We start from the raw sequence: 19,372 nt of genomic DNA, 5'->3' as shown, positions 1-19,372 counted from the left end.
TATGCGCTATATGGGCCGTACCGTCTCGTTGTAAATTACGACTCCTTGTGTGTAACACGTATGTTGGCTTCCTCGACCAAACAGATGATTCCGAACTCGACCAGAGCACGACCTCGAGAGTGCGGCCTATCATGTGGGTCAATCAAAAATGAAGAGATTTATCTGATTGACTTGGCTATTTTTACTTCGCTCACCGTTACCTCGGCTATTTATCTTTATTCGAACCTCGTCCAGGATATTACACCTGCCTCGCAGTTGTTTGGCCTGTCCGAGCGCCATGAAACTCTGGTCGAGCCAAGTTTCGTAGCTGGCCGCTAGGTGGCACGTTAAAATTCGTTAGCGAGTTGTTCTTGCAAGGAAATAAGTGTACTAAGTAGGATATTTAATCAGGAAAAGTTTTGCTCCAGCCCTCTCTCTTAAACTCTTCCAGAATTTTAACTTATTTTGGGGTGAGATTTACAAAAAATACTCCGACATATTGAGAGTATTAGATTTTTTTGACTCTTTAAGATGTATTTGTTCGGCACGTTGCTTTTGGGTAGCGACTCTCCGTGTCACGGCCACCTAGCGACCAAAGCGAGTAGGAAGGTGCGAGGAATAAAAAAATATTGCGTCAGACAAAGAGTCTTTAATCAAGTTAACCATATAAACAACTTCAAGAGGTGTTGGTTACTCAGGCAAGTCCGAAAGAATGCACTTTACTCCGGGATTCCAAGAGATGTGCGTCTGCATTTGTAGATCTATCAATATTTCACGGAAAGAATGATTTTCCTGTCAAAATGGTGGGTGCACTGAGAAAGAGATAGAGAGAGAGAGAGAGTGAGAAAAAAATTATGAGGTCGTAAAATTTGAGTAGGATTTAATTTTGTTTCACACTGCTGGACATGCCGAAGCCAGTACGGCACCGGTGTGCCACTGTGACCCTCTCTGCCTCTCCACATCCCTATATATCTCCAGGGAGTGTATTACACGCATTAGTGAAGCGCTTCAAGGTTATGCTGTGCTGTTGCATTTGTCCGTTGTTGATAACGATTTACGCTTGTTTGATAACTAACTTTCGTTCCAGTTTCGCCTCGGCGATATGACCTCTCGCGTGTAGCAGCAGCAATCACATGTATATGTGCGCGCGCCCCACAGGCCTCCCTCACGAAATATACGCGCAGTATTATATTACATTATTACACGCGGCATAATGCGACAACTCGAACCTTCGCTCGCGCGTATATTCCGTGAGCTTATTTACGTAGGCAAGTGGAAAATATTGTAACACACGACCGAATCCGCGTAGGTGTCGTCGTCGGTCGGCGGGGAAAATATGTGTAATCTCACGAGGACAATTGCAATATTGCCGCTGGGATAGAGAGAGTGAGAGAGGATAGCTGGGAAGGAGGACGCCGCGGGGGCAGAAGTGGAAGAGTAGATTTTGTCACTTTTACCAGGTGCCGCTGCTGCTTCTGCCATGCTCTCTCTCTCGCTCGTAACTTACGCCTCGAGATAAATGGCTCACGCTTAAAGCCTGAGTGATCGCGTCATTCTATACGTATATAGCCTCTGCTGCCGCTGCTGCTGCTCCGGCTGCGTTCAACCCAGCTGTGCAGCCCACGTAACTATATTGTGTGGGCCGGTCAGTAGAGCACACCGGATCTCTCCGGAACACGTTACATCGCTGACTTGGTATATAATATACGTGTACAGCACAGCACAGCACACGATCGAAAGTCCTGTAATTGCAATTTGTCGATGCGCGACCGGTGACCGAAAAATCAATGCCATATCTGCTATCTATCTCTGATGCTGCTGCTGCTGCTGCCGCTGCGGCGAGGATCGACGTCGACATAGTGTAGCTGTAGTTGGAAGACGAGCGCGCGGCGCGGGCCAAATGACAAAGTTATCCGGGCACTGATATCGGCTGGGCTATGATCGCCCTGAGAGACCTTTAGATATATATATATCTATACAGAGAGGACTATACTACACTCACGACTCAATCACTTTTCATTACAAAGGGCATCTGCCGCCCGATGTTATATGTACCCGGGCGCGTCGCATCGCCCGCTCGTCGTAACTTCATCATCTCTGGAGAGAGTACGTCGCCGCCGTCGTCGTCGTCGTCGTCGTTGCGCGAGAATTACGTCGGGCATTTATTTATATAATATAAACGATCGGAAGCAGAGTACACACGAGGAGCATATATAGCTACAGTTAGATGCAATAGTGCAAAATCAGTGCCGTGACAAAGGATATGGCTCCTCTCTCCCTTTCCATTTGCCTCGGGTGTGTATGCACTTTATTTTGCGACTCGGATGCGCGCGGCGCTGCATCGGATTCTCGATCTATGCGGCAACAGTAGCACAGCAGCCCTTTACGGAAATTCCCTCGTCAATTCCGAGCGCGCAGGGCTGCTTTTGCGGCTTACGTAAATATACACCGCGCGCTCGCGCGATCTCTCTATCTCCCTTGTATACAGCTATTAATCGAGAGACGATCGCGCGAATTTGGCGCTCGGAGGATTCGATCGCGATTTTATACCCTTGACACAAAAAAGCAATCGCTCGAAAATTCAGTAGTTTTTTGTTCTTTTATTTTTTCGTACCTCGTTCCTCTTTATCTTTCTTTCGATTGCTCACTTAGCTTACTTTAGACCCTTTGAACTTTTATGCGCAACTGTACTTATATTCTTTTTTTTTTCTCTCTCTTCAACGATGCAATAACGTATACGTGTATTTGTACGCGTAACGACTCGCTTTATACTTCTAAATCACTTGGTTTAAATCTTAAAGGCCAGCTACTATGTGCTCTTACTATATACCGTATACGATTGTCTAAAGTGCGTAGAGAGATCCACTCGCTATTTTTCACCCGTGACCGTATGTGTGTGGGAGGCAACTGCCTCTTTTCTCTCTCTCTCAGGTTCTGTGTATACGAAATCCCATCGGTGTAAATACCATACCACGGCGCGACATATAAATGAATTGCCATACACGAATCGTACGACTCGACGTGAACTGTATATATACGTATGCATCCCCGTGTATGGATACTTTACTAACCCTCCTCCGCGCACACGAGCACTCGAGCAATCATACGTAATCACTTCGTCGTCGTCGTCGTCGTGAATATATGGCTAAGAAAATGTAATTACACTTGCCGATGCGCTGCTGTTCAGCCAGACGCTGTTTTTATCAGCGCATCACGAGACAGTAAGAGCGAACACGATGGCGGCAGCAAAGTTAAATCTCTCTTTCATAGACGAGCTTCCATCAAGTACCACGTTGTTTTTAGTTTTATATATAATAATAAAATATCTCTCGAGGACTACTATACGCTGCACGATATCGCTTGAAAGCCCTCGGCTTCGTCCCTTGGGCTCGCGCGCTGATTATCTTCATTCTTTGTTGCGAGTTATGCATCGCGTAAGTACACATTGTTGACGCGTATAAAACGGCTTCCGTACTGTCTGTGCTGCGCGTGTGCATTATAATAATGCCAGCGGTGCGCGTGCGCGAGCGCGGAACGGTTTATGTAACTTCAAAGTGCGCAGCCACTTGGAATTTGGAATTAGATTAATTTTTTTAATCAAACGCACGAGTGACTTTTGGAATTGTAAAAGCCAAAACGTTTTCTCTCGTGCCTCGGTGCACGGCTCATTGATTTTTCGGAAAAATCCGCGCAGAGCGCAAGCCGCGCACGAACGATTCGCAATTGTACTAATACTGTGTATTATGGACAATTTTAATCCCCGTGATTTTTCCCAAGGATCCACGAGCTACTACTACCACTAATGCTACTACTACTGTGCGCGAGAGTTTCTACTAATAAACTTTTCTCGCGCTAGCTCGTGCGAGCTCCCGCAGAAAAGTTAAATATTGATCCAGCGCTTAAAACCTTTATACACGCAGCGAGAGAGACTATGCAAGGATTTAAAACAGCCCGTGAGTTATAACTTATTTTATCGAACAATGAGAGCTTCGAGAGCGCTGTATAACATGCGCGCAGCTACTCACATACACACACACACACACATACATTTCCGTGATTTTACGTCTTGAAAAATTCGCAAAACTGCGCGAGCGAGCGAGCTCTCGATATCTTATCGAAAAGTTTTAACAATACACACGCACTACACGGCTTTGATGGTTGTTAAAATTTTCCAGAGCCCCCCTTCACTGTTTTCGCTGCTCGCACGGCTGCTGCAAAAGCTCGAAAAAAGCTCGGCTCTAACTGGCAGGTATGCACGCAGCTGCGGCAAGTGTGTGCACGGTTAAACAAAACAGTTTTGCAACGGGGAAAGAAATTTCGAAAAGCGATGAGAATCATTTTTTCGGCGAATAAAAAAAGGGGAGAAAAATTCTGCGCGCGTCTGGCAGTGATTTGTCTAAGGTACGGTGTAGCAGACGCGCGGAGCGATCAACGCCGTGTATAAACAAATTTCTGCTCGTTGCGAAACTCGGCGAGCTGGAGCGTTTTTTGTTTTTAACGCAGTCAAAAAAGAAAGAGAGAGTTTTGATTTTTGCGTTGGAAAAAATTTTTTTGAAAGCAGAATAAACTCGACGTGAAAAATCCTCTTCATTTTCTTTCATTTTTTTTTTGCTCCTTTTGCATATCTATGAAAAAAAAAGAAAAAATAAAAGAGAAAAAGAAGTAACGAGGAAGAAAAATGAAAGAAAATGTCACGGTTATTCTCATGGGGGGTCGTCATCGTCGTCGTCGTCTTCGTCGTCGGGGCACCGGGAAATTCAAAGAAAACACACACAGGCAGCCCACAGGCCGCTCGCAACAAAGGACTACTGCGCCCAAGTTGATTTATATATTCAGTTTCAATGTTTCAAAATCTCCGAGGATGAAATCAAAAAAGAGTAATTCATCATCGAAGTGGAGCGCGCGCGCGAGAGAGAGAGAGAGAGACTAAAGATTTTTCTCATTTTCGCACGCGCAACTGCTGCTGCTGCGGCTAGCCGAGCGAAGACTAGTCGCAGAATCGAAAAAATCATTTATCCGCGTGGAAAAAAAGGTGCGCCCGCGCGCGAAGTTCATTAGCAATTCACGTATACATACACGTATGTTGAGGTGTGTCTGTATGTGTACGTGAGAGGGTAAGAGTGTTAGAGGTCTAGAGGAGGAGCAGGAGAGAGAGAGAGAGAGAGAGATCTGAGCAGCATCTGGAAAAGCCATATCGTAGCAAGCAATCTTCGACTATCTTCGGCGAGCGAGCTAGAGAGAGAGCAGAAAATCTCCTCTCGTGCTTGCGGGGTCTCGTCCCGGTGGAAATGTGAAAATGGCGAGTCATTTCAGCGTCCATTCACTATCTCAGTCGCCTTTGCCCCCTGGCGACTTTCATTTTGTCGTTATTATCAGCGCGCCAGGGCAAGCCAAGGCGCATGAGGCAGTAGCAGCACGCAAGCAAGCAAGCAAGCCTCTCCAGTAACGCCGTCCTACTACTGGTAATCCCTCAAGATTTTTCTCGCCAACGCGTCGTTGTTCTCAGGCGAAACTCAGGCTCTCTTTCTCTCTCTCTTTTCTTCTCTCTTCGACTCGAACGAGGTATAAACCAAGGCAGACTCTTTTTTTCCTTAGCCCAGCTTTTCTTTCTTTCCCTATATTTTGCAGGCTGCACCTCTGCTGCTGCTGCTGCTGGTGTGCGCGCAATCGTGTGTACTTGATGAAAAACAATTTGATCATCTCGGTAGGATGATTTATTTTTTTTTTCTTGCCTCGCACAGCGCATTCGGTTATTTAGTTCTCGTGCAAGAGTCACCTGCTACCTTTTTTCCCCTTCCCCATTTCGATCATCGCATATATTACACAGTATAGCGAATGTATAGGTAGGTTATAAGGTACAAGAGAGGGGCACACATACACACGTGAGCAGAGATTGCGCATATAATTACCTTGATAAAGTACCCTCATTCGAAAGAGCACTTCACTCACGGGCGAAGCTCGAAGTTTTGCGAGTTCATAAGTACAAGATAATGCGAATATCCTCAGAAATAGTTAGCTTGAAAGCTTTTCTCTCTCTCTCTCTCTCTCTCTCTCTCGCTCTCGTGCTTATGCCTCCACGTCTATGATCGTAAGAAGCACGTACTCAAGTAATTTAAAATTTTCTACTCTTGTTGTTTTTTTCCTCCATTTTTTTCTCTCTCTCTCTTCAAAAATCACAAATTAAACGTAAATCAAGCGTTATATTATCAAGCCGCACCGATTAGAGGATAATATACTTCATAATCGTTATAATTATTATTAATACGCGCGCAATGTATGTAGGGGTGTTGCGCGAAGCCGGAAATCTACGCGGATGACGATTCTCACGGCTGCTGCTGCCCATGGCCGAAGAGGATCGAAGGATTAAAGCGATACGCTGATTGCCACATGCGGCTTGTTTGAATGTCCGATTGCATAATTGAATTGCTTTGTCAGACGCGCGGGCGGCGATAGTAGTCTATAGGTATAGGTAGCACAGTGGGTTAGCGGCGTGGCAGGAGGAGAGGAAGGGGGTGGAGGCTGCGCCGCATCGAGGCAGCTATACAAACAGCACAGCCCTAGGATATATATACAGAGCCGATACAATTAAAGCTCTGCGCGCAGCACTGGTAGCAGCAGCAGCCCATTTGTAAATTGAGATATTGCTTATTTCGAGTAGTTAAGATAACCCGGCCCGGAGTATATACACGAGCGCCGGTGCAGGGTAAATCGAGAAAGGAAGAAGAAGAAGAAGAAGCGAGCTCGAGAGCAAATCATTGTTGTTATCTGGCTGATCGATAGACACGCTGTATGTGTGTGTGTATTTTCCTCGTGCGGCAAACATATATATCCCCCCTTTCCACCCTCCCTGCCCCCCGGTTTGTTTATATTACACGTGGCGAAAAAGGATCGCTTCGAGACAATAGAAAATTTAATATCGCCGCCAGGCGAGAGTAATGAAAGTAAGCCCCCTCTTGCCTCTTCTCGAGCGCGTTACTCTCTCTCTCTCGCACCATTCACCCTCTCGACTCATTCTCGCAGCAGCAGCAGAGAAGCAACCGTTATATAGGTGAGAAGAGAGAGCGAGAGAGAGAGAGAATATAAGGAAAAGGGCGCGTGCTTGAGAAAGTGAAAGATAGCCTCGCCGAAGCCTCGCACTTATATACCCTCTGCACCATCTACAATGTGCTGGGAGCCATCCTACGCGTGTGTGTGTGTGCCGCGAAACATCATTTCTCGCTGAAATCCCCGCCTCGGACTATATATACGTGTGTACACATTCACTCACATACACACAAGTATAGGTGTATTTATACGGGGGTAGATGCTCTAGAGGAGCAGCAGCAGCTAGTAGAGAGAAAAGTTGGACGCAAAATATGGAGCTCGGCTCGCACATTTACACACACACACACACACACGCCGACGTATACTGGTGTACGGGAAAGTGAGAGAGAGAGGATGAAAATACCTGGCCCAGCTCCAAACCTCCGCATGGAGCGACTTTTTCGTATATATACTCGCTGCTGTGCACATACAGAATCTCTCTCTCGCGCCACGCCACACGCGGATATAGAGCAACTACCCGGTAAAATGATCTTAGCGAATTGGCAATATAACGAGCAGCTTTAGCCGAGGATTTTTTTTTATCATCGCGCTTTATCTCTTTCCCAGGGAGTCCATTAATTTAGAGGAGAGAGAAAGAAGAGAGAGAGAGAGTCAAGAGGCTTGGGATAAATATACGGTTACGTACGTGTATGTGTATATGCGAGCGCTCGCATCGCTCGATTAGCGTATTTTCCGGCAAATGAATTTTACCCAAAAACTGTGTGGCGCCGCCGCCGCCAACCGTACATATATACCCCTATATATACCCGACGTTTGCAAACCGGAGGCAGCAGCCTCGGCATCTACTCTGCATAATCAAATTTTCGGGCTGCATACACACGCACACGCGCTGATGCGGCTCTGCTGCTACTGCTGCTGCACTAAAGAAGAGAATGAGAGAGAGAGAGAAAAGAGACTCGATATGGATCTTGAGATACGATATTACGAGACCAGAGAAATAATGGAGTGCAGAGGCAGTGTGTGTATGTGTGTGTATGCGTATATATGAGTGTGTATATGTATGTGTGTGTGCTAAGAGAAAGCGAGATTTCGATTACGTGTAGAGCTTGTGATGCGTTTTTTTGCTCCACTCCAGTAGCAGGCAGCAACGGCGGCGGCGGCGGCGTCGGCAGCGGCAGCAGCAGCAGCAGCAGCTCGAGAGGGAGATAAAAGAGAAAATGGGCTGAGGGAGATGAAGGCGCGATAACGACCGGTTGCTGCTGCTGCTGCCGCTGCTACGTATAAGCTATACACTTGTTTCCTAATGTCAGGAGCTATATAGATTGCTACTGTAAGCTAGAGACTAATGGTAAGAAAATGTTTTCTTTTCCTTCTCGTTTTCTTTTTGTTTTCTGTTCCTTCTTTCTTTCTTTTTTTCTTCCTCTTTTTTTGTTTTTTGCTCCCATTTTCTCTCTCTCTCTCACTCCTATATTTTTTTGTACCCCTCTCTCTCTTCTCGTCTTTCGACGGCTCGTATTATAGTTCTCTCTAGCCCTGCGCGAGCCGCTTGATGGATGATCTTTATTAATCAATTGCGAGTCCGGCAATTCGTGAAAACGCTGGGCCATTTTTGCGCAAGTAGTAGCAGCAGTAGCAGCGGCAAAAAAGAGAAAGAGAGAGTAAAAATTCGCTGTACAAAGTAAAAAAGTTCGACTGTAGGTGGAAATTACCCGCTCGCTGCATCGAGCAGCTTCTGCTGCTACTGCTACTGGCAATGAGATTACATTCCCCGCGCGCGCGCCGAAAGTTGACCAGAAGTTTTTTCCGCCGGAAACTTGGACGATTATACAAATCGCTGCGTTAAAGCTAAAGCTCTCTCTACCTTCTCTCTCTTCTTCAAATGATTTTTTTTTATCTCTCCTCGTTTCTTTCCTTTAGATTATCTCATCTTCGCCTGCAGCAGCGGCGGTGGCAGCAAACCTCCACCCCTCCCCGCGTGGCGGTGCAGTTTAACGCTACATAGCTTTAATTTCTTCAGCTCAACGGTCTCGACGATGATCGCGTCGCGAGAGCTTATACCGACACGTTTTCAATCTCTCTCTCTCTCTCTCTCGCATTGGAAATAAATATACACGTGTATACGTATATATGTACGTATTTTCTGGGGGTATTTTATCGCGAGCAAAAGAGCCTCACAGAGAGAGAGTCGCTACTACTTCTGTTGAAGTACAGAGAGACGACGATGACGACGTGGCAGCTTCTCGCTTTTCGAGCGCGCGCCCATTTACCGGTATTTTTTTCGAAAAAGCCATCATCCTTCCTCCGACTCATTCTCATTTATCCCTTTTATTCAGAATTTCTTCCCTCGATGTATGCGTCGTCGCCGTCGTCGTGCACAGAGCATCATTCCCATTTTCTCTATATATAATACACACGTATAGACGCGCACACATACACACGTGCTACTATGGAGCAGTTGCAACGAGACGGCTCTCGAGGCAAATCGACGCTCGTTTGTCCCCCGCGACGGCCCACTTCCATCTCGCTTTTGCGTAGCTCTGCTGCTGCTGCTGCCTCGTCGGCAAAGCTCGGGCGCGCGGAGTGATTGCACCCTGTCGAACTACTGCTAGCTACGCTACGTGCCTGCCTGCCTCCTCCTCCTCCTCTTCGTCCCATATATAGCTAGAACTAGGCTATATACATTTTCTCTCTCTCTCTCGTTCTCCCCACGAGTATTTATGTATATATCTGTGTATGTGTGTGTGAGCGAGTATACATGCACGCAAGCTCGAAAGAGAGTGAGACGCGATTTGAGAAAGCCATTCGGAGGCGACGAAATTGCGAAAAAGCTCGAGGCGCGAGCGAGCGAGGATGAGTGTTATTTTTTTTAGCCTCGCACTCTCACCCTCTCTCTCTCTTTCGAGCTCTCTTTTTCTTATCTTTGAATGCTTCGCTCGAAAAGCTCGCCTAACAGCAGCAAGGAATATACGCGCCGAGCGATATAATACGAATGAAGAGATCTGTAAGCGAAAGCCCGAGAGAGAGAGAGAGAGAGAGAGAGAGAGAGAGAATAGGTTAGTTTGCAAAGCGAGATAAAACGTAATCTTTCTCGGGGACTGAGATTTTCGAGCTGTATAGTATATGGGGATTCGATTCGCGTATAGGCTAATAAACGATCGACTCCTGAGAAAACTTTGATTGCTTATCTTGTACATCTTGTAACGCGACGCCGAACTTGCGCGCGCGCCTGCCTCGATCCCCGCGCTTTATGCACGTGTGCATCGTGCATTATTAACCAGCGACAAAGTGTACGTCCTATATATATGTAAAATATATAATAGCGCCGGGCCGCCGTGTTCGTTTCAGCCGATAATGGAGTGCGATCGGCTTTATCGGGGCGATAAAAGTTAAAAAATTGCCGGAAGACATTGGGCTCGCTCTCTCTGTCTATGGTAATCGGAAATCGGCCGCGTGCCCGAGAGATCAATGTTCTTTCTCTCTCTTTTTGCGAGCGAACGCGCTTCGGGTCATTATAAATTAAATGAAAAAAAGAAGGAGAGAGAGAGAGAGAGAGAGAGAGAGAGAGTAAAAAAAGTTTAAACAAGACATAGAGAGAGCAACGGGAAAAAGAAAGGCAACACAAAAAGTATACACTGACACAGGAACCGCTGCTAGAAGAAGAAGTAAGAATTTTAAAACATGTTATAATTTTATACAGGACGATCCATTCAATTAAATTCAATGAAACGTCATTAGAGCGGTTAAAAAATTCTTTTACTCGGCGAAGAGAGAGAGAGAGCGAGAGAGCTGCTGCTTTGGGCCAGAGCAGAGAAAGAGAGAGAAGGCGGCGTGGCGCGTATATTTTTCTATTATATGTATTCCACTCGATACCCCTCTCTGCCTTGCTGCTCGCAGTACTTTGAGCTGCTGCTGCTGGTATGGCGTACGGTCACTAATTTCATTCGGAAAATACGCTTTCCACCAGCCGTTTTATCGCTCCATTAAACGAACACCGTCGCCACCGCCGCCGACGACGACGACGACGCGCCTTATATACGCGCATTTGCATATGTCGCTTGTATAAAAAGGTTTCGAGGAGAGAGAGAGATAGAGAGCATAGAAATGCGAGAAAAGAAAAAGAGACGACGAGCTTTCTGGACGAAATAAGGAGCCGCTGCTGCAGGGAGGAAGATTTTTTTTCACTTCGCGCACAGCCTCGAGTAGCGCCACTATACACACACACACCTCATACTTATACATAGAGTACAGTATGTACAGCTCCGAGGGCAGCTCTCAGGTTGGAACTTATTCAGTGAGAGTGTAAAAAACAGTCGATTGACTATATACTCCCCCCCGAACTGCTGCCACTGGTCGGCTGGCTGCCAGAAGGACATGAACTACATAACTACCCTCTCGTCCTCGATTCTCTCTCTCTCTCGTGCGAGCCTCTCCGCACGAGCTCGGCTTCCTCGCTCTATACACTAAATACGAGTCCGAGTTGCTCTACACGTATCTATGGATTACTTGGAAATTCGTCCACGCGCGGAGCTCCTATCCACACCTACTTTGCATGAAATTGTTGTAATTTCGCGGTAATGGAATTGCAGAGGCAGATAAAAAAAGAGAGAAAGAGAGAGGGAGAGAAAATACAAAAGAGAGAGAGAGAGAGAGAGTGAGAGAGTGATGGAAAAAAGTGGGCTATACGCAAGGAACGAGGCTTAGATAAGAATGAAAATTAAATGCGCGGTGGCGGCGAGAAACAGCAGCACGATGCTGCTGGCTGTTCGTGTGTATAACGAAGATGAAAATGTGTGTGTGTATGTGTGTGTGAAGAGAGAAATGAGAAATAAGACCGAGAGAGCAAGCAGCAGCAGCTCGGGCTGTAATTAAGTTTTCTCTCTTTTCTGTGTCCTCTAAGCCAACATCGTGTGGTTCGGAGGGTAGAAGGGGACAGGAGGCGGGGGAGTGAAAAGGCTTTTTCTCTTTGTAGGGATGTAAAGCTCTCGCACGCTGACAAATAATGCACTTTTACACCGAGTATGGATTTTTCTTCACACATTGCACACATACACACACGCGCGCGTGTGGTAAAGGCAGCAACATGTCACATAACGTCGAAATATGAAAAAGATGAAAAAAACTGAAAATATAAAAACGTTGGAAAATTAGTTTGAAAAATCTGCACCTGCTGCTTCGGTCTCTATTATCGATGTACTACAACTACCACTACTACCTACGCTTGGCCTCTCGTACATAATGAATTTAACCCGCGCGCGCGGTGCCGTTAATTGAAAAGTGAAATTTAAAAAAGTATAACGTTAGAAAATTCACCCACGGGAAAGAGTGTGTGTGTGTGTGCTGCAGCGCGCGGATTCAAAGTGAGTTTGTGAAATTATAAATTTAATAAAATATGCTAGATGGCCCGACGCGAAAGAGAGTGAAAAAGTACGCGCGGATAAAAAGGAAAATGCATGAATGAGAAATGAGGAGACATAGCTCAAGTCCGAAGCCCGCGAGGAGAAGGAGGAGCAGCAGCCTTGGTTTGATGCATAAAAGTACATACGTATGCATGAAAACGTGTGGCGCGCGCGGTAAAGCAGTTATAATGTATAGAGGAGCCTCGGCCTGCGCCAAGAGTAGCAGTTTGCTGCCACTGAAGCAGCAAAAGAGCAAGGAATAACACAGAGAGAGGGAGGGAAGAGAGCAAAAAGAACCGACTAACAAAGTTTCGATTGGAGAATGAACGGAAAATAAAAAAGAAGAAGTCTAATGAATATTAACGAATAGAAGAGATCTTTTTAATCTTTTTTATTTATGTATTATATCAAAAGCGCACAAACCTGCGTTTGAAAAAATCATTTATTTTACCGCAGCTGTGTGTGTGTGTGCGCGCGCGCGAGCGCGAGATTGAAATCTTATTTTCAGTTTGGCTAACGACGTACATAAACGTTTTTGTTTACTTACTTAATTTTCGATCAGGGAACTCAATTATTCTCCCCGCATTGAACGAAAAATAAAAAAAAAATAAATGAAACAACTTGGTAATTGAATTTTCAAAGGATATTAAAACTTTCTTATGTTATAAAAAAAAAAAAAATTGAAGCGAATTATTTTATACGAAGATTTTGTGTGTACTTTATTATTACTATTTTTTTTTTTTTTTAATGGCAGATTGCTATTTATTTTCAAATAGCGGTTTGATAATGAATTTTACAAAAATTTCAAAAACAAAAATTAATGCAATCTTTGAATCAATAGGATTTATGTAACGAAGGCAAAAATGATTAACATGAATATTTTCCAGGAGGGAGAGACATATAATGTCTGTGATGTCAATAAGAAAGAGATGAAAAAGAAATAAAAAGAGAGATCAATTAATGAAAAGAGAGAAAGATGAAAATTGGTAGGCTTACGAGTATGTAAGTGTAAACATAAAGTATACCAAGCAAAAATTTTTTAAATCAATAAATTAATTACTTATATTTTAATAAATATTTTTACTGTGAATTGTTTTTTCTTTTACACATTGGAAATTATTTTATGCTATACATTTATTTTATTGAATTCTTTATGATTGATCATCAATAAAAAAAGCATTTTTTATATTTCAATCTGTTTTGCTCTATTTTGTGCCATTATACATTTTAAATCCTTTCGTCAATATTCATTTTTCATCATCTTCTCTCTAGTGATGAACAACATTTTGGGTGTTGAAATTGAAGTTTAACATTTCAATATCAATGATAATTTAAAAACTGTAGTATATGACCAATTATCTAATGTTATACCAACCTGTTGAAATGTTGATCATCACTGTTACCACTGCTCTGTATATCTCATCATTCGACATTTTATCTTTTTCAATCATTTTTATTCATCTTTCCAGTCATATTCGGATTTTCATTTCTCAATGATATGCTACTTTTCCAAGTCAGTCAGTCAAGAATAACGAGTATTTCAATAAAGTGCAGTTTCATTGTTGGAGTACATCGTTGAGAAATAATAATCTGAATCAATTTATTCTGTGACATATGGTTTAACGTCAAAGGGCCATATGATAAGCCATTTTTGACTCGAAGTGATTCAATTACTTTGAGAACAAATATATGTACAAACAATTGAGAACATATATGAAAGCTTAAAGATTTGTAAAAGTACTCAAATTAAATATCGATTTTAAAAATTTCTTTCATCTTGAATATTTATGCATGTGTGCGATAAAAATATCTGTAATTATTGTGTAATATATATTGTTCACAGTATTTGAATTAAAACTATTGTATGAATTATATTTATAGTCTTTGTAAATTTGTGGCTTCGTATATTTCTTAAAGTTACAGAATAATTATCTATATCATTCCGAATCATTTTCTCTCACTTTGAGCCAAGTATCACGTCCGTAGGTGCCTAATCGTAAATAGATCATGAAAAAATAATCTCTCACGTTACGTGGCAGGCTGTATACCGACGTCGTACTTAATTTTTTTCATTACTCTTGATCCATTCATCAACAATTATTAATTTAATCATTTTTGGCTACATTTTGGCATTAGTAAATTATTTTTTAACGAATTTGCTATTTTTAATTGTATTATTATTATTTTACATTTGTTGTGCTTTTTAGCTTTGATTTACTTTTGAAATAAAATTATGGAGGTTTTTTTTTGAAATTAAAAACAAAATAATATATCGATTCTATTAAATCAACTTTTTTTCTGGTGTGCATTATGTAAGATATATATTGTAAACACTTTTTCGTAGGCCTCACGTTATTATATATTGTGAATACCCGTATATAAATATTTTTTCAATCAAATTTATAATTATCATTCATCGATAAATATCAGTAGTAATGATGTCCCTGTTACGTAATCGTTATCATATTTTCAATCGACGTCAATCTCAATTCGAAAATTCAAAAAAACAACGTGATTTTTCATCTCATTACAGCGGTGCACGCTACCGCGGACAAATTTCAATTTCATTCAAACAGCTGCTCAATTAGCATTTCAATTAAAATCCAGGGAACAAGCTCTATACCGATTTCGCAAAAAAAAAAGAAGAAAAAATGCGTCTCCGACACGCTGTGCCCCGCTTCGCGCGCGCGCGCCACATTATAAGTGCGAGAGCGACAAATTTATCCAGTTTAAAGCCATTTCGTATCCGTGATACCCTGAGCGGCCGCGTGGGGATCGATTTCGGGTACAGAGAGCGGACAGGTGACATTATAGGGATCGCGCCCGGTGAGCTCGACGTCGCATAAACCCCCGAAACAGGCAGCTCAATACGATTTCGACATGTATAGTGTCGTCGTCGACGTCGTCGTCGTCCGTCCGTCCGTCCCACTCCTCCTCCTCCTCGTCGCTGTCAGGTGTCAGATATATCTGGAGAGAGACCTCGAGCGACCGAGAGCACAAGGGAAACTAGATTGTTTCGGTTTAGACACACGTTAGGCTAATCAGTTGGCTAATGAGTTGGCTGCCGTCCGAGGCCTATCTCGCATCGCGCACGACCGTATTTACATCTCAAGTGGATTAATGTATCGTGTACCCATATATATCGTCAAAAGCACACTCGTGATTAATTTCTTTTCTTTTCTTTTTCTTCTTTTTTTTAATCTCAATCTTTTTGAACGTCGAAACGTGGGAACACGACGATACGCTTTATAGATAATAGGAAAAGTTGAAAATCATATATTGAATAAAATCCTTAGAAGTGGTTAAAAATTTTCCTTCTCCCCGAGCTGTTCGTACGCGCATGTGTTCGTATGTACGTATTATTATATATATCTCGTAGAGAGAGAGAGAGAGAGAGAGAGTCGAGCAAGGGAGACTAAAGGAATAGAACGAGCAGCAGCAGCCAGCAGACGAGTCGCCCGCGGGGTTTCTTTTGCGCCGAGACAGCCTAGAAGCCGGGCTTGCAAGAAGCTCTCGAAAATCTGCCACAAGTTATCACACTTGCGAAAACTCGATTTTCTCCCGAGTGAATGAAGAGAGAGAGAGAGAGAGAGAGAGCAAGGCGAGCTACCAGAGAGAAAAAAAAGAAAGAAAAAAAAATAGCAACCGTATATATATATCTATATCTATATATACCGCTCGCATACCTGTATTAAAAGCTAAGCAAGCGAGTGTGCGAGGCAAGTAGAAAAAAAAATGACGACGTAGAGAGAGAGAGAGAAGATGGAAGGAGGGAGAGAAAAGAAAACTCATACAAGTTAGGAGAAATAGAAGCTGAAAAATGCGATTCGTTGAAAAGTAACGGCAAATTGAAAAGCGCGTGTCAGGCACCAAAGAGAGTATATACTTGCATTATTAATTAATAATACTGAAGAGAAAACGAAATAGGAGCGATCGCGAGGTAACCAATTTTTTTTTGTTTTTTTTTTTTAATAAATGATAAAAAAATCATGTATCCGGCTTTACCGATCACGCGTTACACTTTACAGTTTATAAGGCTAAAGCTCGACCTCCTCGCGTATACGTACTATTATTATATTAAAAAAAAACTGCATTTGACGCCGTCATCGGAAAAGGGGTAGAATCATAAACTCGGTTCCGCAAGCTCTCGCAAGCATATAGTTCGCCTATACGGTAGCAAATAGTAACAGTTGTAGTAGTAGTCGTAGTTGTAGTAATGGCAAAAGTAGTAGTAGTAATAGTAGCAGCAAAAGTAGTAGTGGTAGTAACACCTCTGGGCGTTGATATCGCGCCACACATACAGCTTCCACACATCCTTCTAGCCTAGCCTATAGCTGCGCCGCGTTCGTTTCGGGGCTCGAAAAAAAGGCTTTGATCCTGCCGCTGCTGCACCATATACCACTCGCTCTGTACAACGTATATATTATATATATTCGAAGCTATACAGTCAAAGCCAGTTAACCCTCTCTCTTTCTCTCTCTACTCTTTCACGGTATGGCCGAGCGAAAATCGAAGGATAAAGAAAAAATGGCGAACGCGCGTAGCCGTAGCCTAGCACACACACACACATCCGTACAGTAGTCCAGATATCTTGACTTTTTTACACATTTCGATTTTCTCTACCTTAACGTAAAAAATACTTTTTCAGCTTTTACAATAATAATAATAATAACGATAATAATGATAAAAAAAGAATCTGCGGCTTCGCAATAAAGGATCTCTTTTTGTATTTTATCTTTTCTCTTTCTTAACGATAATTATATATATCTAGATTTGTGCTGGTGGATTGTTTCTCTTTTTTTTATCTTGTGACATATAATACCCATATATTAATGAAAAGCGTTTTTGCATAACTGTTGATGAAAAATAAATATTTCTTTTGTATACTAACTCGATATAGTTTATATATAAATGACTCTGGATGAAGCATATATAACGTATATATTTTATATAGCAATCTCCTATTCTTATGATATTACCAATTTGTAAATAATATTTATATATTCAGAATAATCGATTTTTCAAACTATTAATATCCATAGATTTACATAAAAATGTTTTTGAAAAATTATGCATGACTTGGTTTTTTCTATATAATTTTACAAAATTCATTTACATCACTAATGAGATAAAAAAAATCAAGATCTTTCGAGTGAAGGATCTAGCAAGGTGTCAGGTTTTTTTTTACTTATAACTCCATCAAGGAATATACTTTTATGACTTGAAGAACATGATGATTAATAAATTTGCTTTGACTTCTCTTGGCTTATATCTTTAACTTTACTGGCACAAGCTTTACGAAAGTTAAATAATCTTATTTTTTTTCTGATTAAAAACCGAATGAAGCATTTACAAGCATTAGCAAAGTGTTAACTTGCCAACGTAATCTCCACTAATCTCTTATGTTACATTATATTATTCATCAAAACCTGATTCACCTTTAATTTATAGCATAAATAGAAAATAATATAATTAATTCAAAATTAAATTTTTTTCATTTTTACTACTCACAACTTTTCATCTATATACAATTTAAAATGTCCGCAAATTGTGTGCGTTAATAATAATCATATATATATTGTACTATTTTTAACATTATTCAAGTCCACTAATTCTCATTTGGGACAAAAAAAAGAATCATTCTCTTAAATCGATTCGAGAGAAAATAGTTTTTTTTTGCAATTCAGCCGAATTATATACCGAACCCGAATAAAATCGTTATCGTTCGTTGTGTGGTTGCAGCCAACGCGAAGCCGCTGACGTTCGACGAGGTTTACAATCAGAGCAGCCCGACCAATTGCACAGTCTACTGCGGCGGACTGACCAACGGTCTCACGGAGGAGCTCATGCAGAAGACCTTCTCGCACTTTGGCTCGATCCAGGAAATTCGAGTTTTCAAAGACAAGGGCTACGCTTTCATCAGGTACTGTACAACCTGGACAGAGTATCTCTGTCATTTTTTATTTTTTTCTGTCCTTTCTTCCCTTTTGTCCCGATGCCGCCGTGCTACCTCTCTTGTATACACACACGTCCGCAGCGAGAGCACACGTATCCCCAAACGCGCGAGTCACTACTGCAATGGTGTTTTGCTCCGCTGTGCTCTCGATTTTTCTCATTGTTCCACAAAAATAATTGGCATCCGATAGCGAGGCAAAATTGACCGTCGTTGTGCGATTTTTATTTTCTTCAACTCAGCACAAAAAGCAGCAGCAGCAGCAGAGGGGTACAGAACAGCAGCAGCAGTAGTAGCATCGGCAGCTAAAATGCTGGAAAATACGTGACTTCGCGTGGTACTACTACTAGCTCGAGGTAGCAGCGGCGGTGGCAAGACTTCGCAATGTGAAAAATGCTAGTCTTTGAAATGAAATTAGGCTTGTTATTGTTCATTTAAAGATAAAATCAATTCTTTCTGGGCTTCTGCTGCTGCTGCTCTCGTGCAGCTCAATTTTTCTTCTCAATCTGTTTCGCGCACAACTACATAAATACACCGCGGGCAGGCACGGGCGGGCGGGCGCGCTCTCCGCCTCACGTTCGTTTGAGCATCGAGGAATCATGCCTCGACTCCACGATTCTCGTTAAAAACGAAATCTTCCGAGGGGGTAGTAGGGGTAGGTAGAGAAAGAGAGAAGAATAAAAAAACACACGGAGCTCCTCGATTCGGGCGATTGTCTAACGGAGCAAGAACAGAAATAATTATACCCAGCGGTAGTTCGGCCTCGAGTATTTTTATTATTTTATCATTTTTGATTAATTCATCTGCCTGTATTTTTTTTTTGCTCTCGTACGTGTTGGTCGAATCAAAACGTCGAACTTTCGGAACGAAAAAAAAGAAAAGCACGTACACGTACACAGAGAAAGACGTCATATGCACACCGCATAGTATACGGTAACGACTATAGTCTCGATTTCTCCTTGCCCAAGTCCGAAAAAGCGTCTCGCGACGGGGTTGTTCG

General features: G+C 42.5%; 1 protein-coding gene across 4 annotated transcripts in view; it reads left to right on the top strand.

Moving 5' to 3' along the window:
• LOC106649265 (nucleolysin TIAR) overlaps window positions 1-19,372 on the top strand; it is a 497,287-nt gene that overhangs the window by 468,507 nt on the left and 9,408 nt on the right. For all 4 annotated transcript variants that reach the window (XM_014366573.2, XM_014366574.2, XM_014366575.1 and 1 more), the window contains one exon: window positions 18,162-18,342. In XM_014366573.2, the coding sequence (XP_014222059.1) occupies window positions 18,162-18,342 (181 nt within the window). The remainder of the gene's footprint in view (window positions 1-18,161; window positions 18,343-19,372) is intronic.

The sequence above is a fragment of the Trichogramma pretiosum genome, unplaced genomic scaffold, assembly GCF_000599845.2.
Source record: "Trichogramma pretiosum strain Unisexual culture from Peru unplaced genomic scaffold, Tpre_2.0 scaffold17, whole genome shotgun sequence".
Taxonomy (NCBI): domain Eukaryota; kingdom Metazoa; phylum Arthropoda; class Insecta; order Hymenoptera; family Trichogrammatidae; genus Trichogramma; species Trichogramma pretiosum.
Note: the sequence above shows the minus strand (reverse complement) of the source record. Positions and strands in the feature narration are given on the sequence as shown.